Below are 5,339 nucleotides of genomic sequence, written 5' to 3'. Positions count from 1 at the left end.
TAACAACATTTCATTACCTCTTCACTCAATACGAAAGGGATTTGTAACCCAACACCAGCCAAAAGGGATCATTTTAGAAAAGCAGCTCCACCATGTTGCGCACCTAGTCTTTTCTGCTAGCTCATCACTAGATGTCAGGGGAGAGCTCATTCAGACCCTGCTTACATTAGAACAGATCTAAAACTAAAAAAAAAAAAAAAAAAAAAAAAAAAAAAAAAGTCTGGTTGAGGACTATGTTTTGGACTGGTTCCAATATTTTACAAAACAGGCTAGGTCTTCACTGCAAATAAAGGGAGCATTTTTACGAGATAGCTATCTTGCTGTAAACTCATAGTGGAGAGACAAGGCACTGTCGTTTTAATCCTGATGCTGCTAGTGGAGGTCAACTCCAGGTGGGGGTATAGGGTTGACCCGGGCTAGCTACATTTACAGCAACTCAATGTAAAAAACACACCTCTTTCTGCAATGAAGACGAAGCATAGCTCTTTATATGAGAACCCACAAATCTCATTGATTTCGCATTGTAGGTGATACATTGCCTGAAGGCTCTGCTTCACACTGCCACTGGTGAAGTATGTAACCTGAATTAGACTAAAGTATTACAGCCCTCAGGAGACTGCACTATTGTGTGCCAGAGGCACAGAACAGGAGGGACTGAGGTGCACCAATGCCCTCAAAGATTAAAATGTTCTGTCCCACAAACAGTCTAATTTAACTCCACAAGGCTCCTTAGAAATGTGTGTACCCTAAATAAAGAAACAAAATGAAAGAAAAATGTTTACCATATTCCAACCAGTTCTCATATTGAATACACACACCGATACCCATAAACCTGATGGCAAGAAACAAGTCCCACTGAATACACTTAAGGGATGTCTACTCCACAGTTGGGAAGTATGATTGCAGCATGTGTAGGCATACCTGAGCTGGCTCTGATCTAGCTAGATCAAAGCTAGCTAGAGTAACTATAGAGACCTTTAGAAAATTCCCACAAGAAATTAAATTAAAAAGTCCTGTTTGAATTGCTTGTCTATGTTAAGAGTTAGAGCCTGTTTTCTCTCTGGGTAGAGGTAGCCCCAGATAGCATAGCATGCTGGAAAGTAGCTACTGTTCACAGATATCTGGCACTGATTCTAACCAGACTGTCATTCTCAGGTCAGCCTCTGCATTTCTGCTGACCAGATTGCCTTAATCATGAGATCATGTCTTTCCAGAGAAATCCCACTAATGCCTTTATTCTGTGAAAGTAGTATATAAAGAGGGAGGCTTTCTGAGTCTCCACTGTGCAGTCCAGCAAAGACATCACTGTCCCCAGAGACTGCACTGTCTTCTCTCTACCGTCGAACTTGCAGAAGCAGAAAACATGGACATTACCATCCAGCACCCCTGGTTCAAACGAGCTCTTGGACCCTTATTTCCAAGCCGTTTGTTTGACCAGTATTTCGGAGAGGGTCTTTTCGATTATGATCTCCTGCCTTTGTTCTCTTCCACCATCAGCCCCTATTACAGGCACTCTCTCTTCCGCACCGTTCTGGAATCAGGCATTTCAGAGGTAAGACTCCTTTACTGAATACCATTTACCTCTGTTGCCAATTCATTAATAGTAACAACCACCTGCTACTTTCCTTGATTCAATTAGATTATGTCAATTGGCTCTGATGTGAACAGGTGCAGGAAAACTAGCAGGTTTCCTGCAAAACACTAAGCCCACCTGACCATCACAGAAAATTATCACAGGAAATCTTAGCAAAGGAAATAATTTTTTCCCTTTAAGAAATAGATTTGACCTATAGTTTTTTTACAATACTGTAAAAAGATCACTTTATGACCCTGCCAGCAGTTTGCTGTCTGCTGGGGAAAAAACAAAGCTTCCTCTGTTACATGAACATTCATATTCAGCTTACTTTTGTTGGGGATGGGACTCCAGGTATAAATTCAATCTTGAGCATGAACATTCTCCTTTCTTTTCTTTTCTTTTCTTCACCATCTCATGACCTCTGTGTTACAATCCCATACTGGAAATCCCAAGAACAGTTCTCCAAAGACTATATGCAAAATGAACATTTTGTACGTTGGGCTGTATTCAAAACAGTCAGATCTGAAATGTCAAAGTGAGCACAGATGTTTGTTCTTTCTGCATTCTACTAACCTTCCCAAGGTTTCCTCCAAAAATCTAGCAGAAGCCCGGCAGAGCTAGAGCTGCAAGAACTTTATTAGACTTACAAGCCAGTCCACAAAACTGCAGATCACACTTTCTTCCTGAATCCATGCAGCTTTGCAGAGAAAGTGTGGTTTAAAAGAGAGAGTAAAAAGCAAAAGTGCTAGCTTAACAAAACAGGTGAAGCTACATAACTGATATAATTTCACCGCTAGCTGCTGAGCACAACCCAAATGTCCAATAAATCTCTAATGATAGATTCTGAAAAATAGTCGAGTGATAGAGTGACACAATGAGCGCAATGTGAAGGGATGCAAACTCAAGGAGCAATAAGGATGTCTTAGAATTCTACCAGCCTTGCAATTACAGGGCCTTAGCCAAAGCACATTTACATTATTGGAGAACCCTATTGACTTCAGTGGGCTTTGGATCAGGCCCATAACCATTCTCTAGCCTTCTTAAATCACTTCTGAGACAATCATGCTCAGGATGAGACTGAGAATTACTTTGTTTTTGACTCAACAAATTATTGTTTAATTTTATTACCATATTAATTGCAGGTGAGGTCTGACCGGGACAAGTTTACAATTCTCCTGGATGTAAAACACTTCTCTCCCGAAGATCTGAGTGTGAAGATTATGGATGACTTTGTGGAAATCCATGGCAAGCACAATGAGAGACAGGTAAGCAGAAAAAGCATGCAACTTTGGAGGGGAATTATCCTGCTCTTTTCTCTTTCTGACTTTAAGGTGTTCCTCAGTTGGGGAAGTACAAAGGGGAAGAATAATGTTCTCTACTTTTTCCAGAATTATTTTTCAAAGGTTAAACCCAAGTCACTAAATGTAGGTTCCCGGCTCTGGCAAAGACCAAACCTGATTTCTGATAATAATGAGAAAAATTGTCTGTTGTTTATTTTCAATCATGCTCCATAACAGTCAGATGACAATATGCACTGTTCAGTAATAACGTCTGACTAGAAAAAGAATGTTATTTGAAGCTGTCAACGAATGACTGAGTTTCCATAATCCAGGATTACTTGTGGAAAGCCGAGTTTTCATATGCTGGGTTGGACGAGAAGAGCAAAACAAACAAAACCAAAACAACAAAGGGCCTAAGGCGTGGAAACTGACCACATATGACATGGGAATTCAAGCGAGGATTGAAGTGTGAATAATAATAATAATACCAGTGGCGGGAGAGAGGAGGGGGCACAAACTCTTCTCATCCATGAAGACACTTGTTGGGAAAACAAAACTTAAGAGCCCAATCAGTATTTGCATTTGAGGCTAGTTTGCCATAAAGGGAGAAAAAAGCCACTTTAATGTCAATCTTTCTTTTTATTTCTCATTCTTTCAGCCAACAGCATCAGAGGAGCCAGGATTACAGCCTCTTGTTTCATTCAATGATGGTTCCAACATACTGAAATATAGGCATCGATTTTCAGAGCGCTGAGCACCTACAACTTCAACTGAAATAAGTGGGAGCTGCAGGTGCTCAGCACCGCTGACAGTCATGCCCAGCATCGTGTGGTAAGGGCCAAATTCTGCTCTGATTGACACCCTTTGTAGCTCAGTTGGCCTGAGTGTTGTTGTACAGGATATCAGCCAAGGCAGGATTTGTCCCTAATAAATTGTGGTGTAGAATAAAATGCATATACATTCATAGCCCTGCCTGAGACACTGGCTTTGAAATAACTGTTTGGAATTCAATGTAAACATGGAGTCACACTCTGGTGATGTAGATTAAAACATGCTACGGGGTGTGCCTCAAGTCACACCAGGCACCGTTTCTGACCGAGCCATCTGTTCCCTCTGTCTGTTGTCAGGACGACCATGGCTACATTTCCCGCGAATTCCACCGCAGATACCGCCTGCCTTCCAACGTGGACCAATCTGCCATCACCTGCTCCCTGTCTGCTGATGGCATGCTGACTTTCTCTGGCCCAAAAGTCCAGTCCAACATGGACACCAGCTACAGCGAGAGACCCATTCCTGTATCCCGAGAGGAGAAGCCCGCCTCGGCTCCTTCTTCCTAGGCTGATCCTGCTGATGAAGCATCCAGGCGTCTGTCACCATTCGCAGGCCTCATTCACAGAGTCATTACATAGGTATCAGTGAATATCTAGAGGGGGTTATTTTTTGTTTTAAATTTTTCTTGGATGACTGAGGGGCTGGGTGAGCAGCTAGTGGACTTTGAAGCTTAAGCCTAAACATTGTGATGTCAGGATGACATGAAACAAGTGTGCTGCCAAACTGATGTATTTGCTGAAAAGGTCTTTAAACTGTCCTGGATTTTGGTAACATCTACCAAATATGAATGAGTGCACAATTAACATTAGCTCCCAACACACCCATCATTAGCACAAGGCTTGTATGGTGAAAAGCCCGGCAGACCTGCTCTAGCCTAAAGAAATTAAAGTCGGAGCTAAGCTGATTATTGTGAAAAAACCCTGAGAGACTGTGCACTTGCAATGAATGTGCCATGAGTTTCTTAGAACAAAAGTGAGAACAGTGTGTAATGTTTGGGAGTTGCAACATTTTTTCAGCAAAGTCTTTAAGTGTATCTGTTTACACCACTGCAGAGTCATCTTCCATTAGTGACAACTGATGCAAGGACAAGCACGTCTTTCCAATGTGTTTGTAGACCCTTTGGGGGGGTCCATCATTGTGCTGAGGCTTCAAATCCCTACCGAGCTCTCCCCAGCCTGCATGTAGCACACCATCTTTGTTAATCTTGCTGTAATTCTAATATAGCTCCAACTGTTCTAATGATATCTGACACACAATCTGAGAACTCAGTCAGTGGCAGTCAATAAAGAAAATGTGAAACAAGCAATTGGCATTTTGCTTATTTATTTCCTTCCAAGGTCTTTGTAGTTAAAATGTCACCCACTGTCTATCTCTGTTCAGAATACGTGTTCACTCCAAACAGAAATATCAACAAAAGACCAATTCTTACACTTTCCTGTTTTTCTCTTTTAAAACCCCCAGATATTTAATTCAGTTGCCTCAATAGAGACGACAATGAAGACCTTTTTTATGTAATAAAATATAGTGGATAACATTCCAAAGCTTTGATTAAATATTGTTGTGAGCAAACATAGATACATTCCCTTTTAACTCTCCCCACAATTAAAATGCATTAGGTCAACAGTTCTCCAATCAGCGTACATATACCGCTA

The 5,339-nt window shown here is 41.4% G+C and overlaps 1 protein-coding gene across 1 annotated transcript; it reads left to right on the top strand.

Moving 5' to 3' along the window:
- The first annotated feature begins 1,363 nt into the window (after positions 1-1,363).
- LOC112119799 (alpha-crystallin A chain) lies at positions 1,364-4,193 on the top strand. Its single transcript, XM_024218589.1, has 3 exons — positions 1,364-1,552; positions 2,719-2,841; positions 3,984-4,193. Exons 1-3 carry the CDS (start codon positions 1,364-1,366, stop codon positions 4,191-4,193), a joined length of 522 nt encoding a protein of 173 aa, XP_024074357.1.
- Positions 4,194-5,339: the final 1,146 nt, after the last annotated feature.

The sequence above is a fragment of the Terrapene carolina genome, unplaced genomic scaffold (assembly GCF_002925995.2).
Source record: "Terrapene carolina triunguis isolate 2854851 unplaced genomic scaffold, T_m_triunguis-2.0 Scaffold30, whole genome shotgun sequence".
Taxonomy (NCBI): Eukaryota; Metazoa; Chordata; order Testudines; family Emydidae; genus Terrapene; species Terrapene triunguis.
The sequence above is the reverse complement of the archived record's forward strand: the minus strand, read 5'-3'. Positions and strand labels throughout refer to the sequence as shown.

Coding starts and splice junctions, on each gene's coding strand:
- LOC112119799 (XM_024218589.1), top strand. CDS start 1,364: ATGGACATTACCATCCAGCACCCCTGGTTCAAACGAGCTCTTGGACCC. Junction 1,553..2,718: donor TGGAATCAGGCATTTCAGAG/GTAAGACTCCTT, acceptor TATTAATTGCAG/GTGAGGTCTGACCGGGACAA. Junction 2,842..3,983: donor GCAAGCACAATGAGAGACAG/GTAAGCAGAAAA, acceptor GTCTGTTGTCAG/GACGACCATGGCTACATTTC.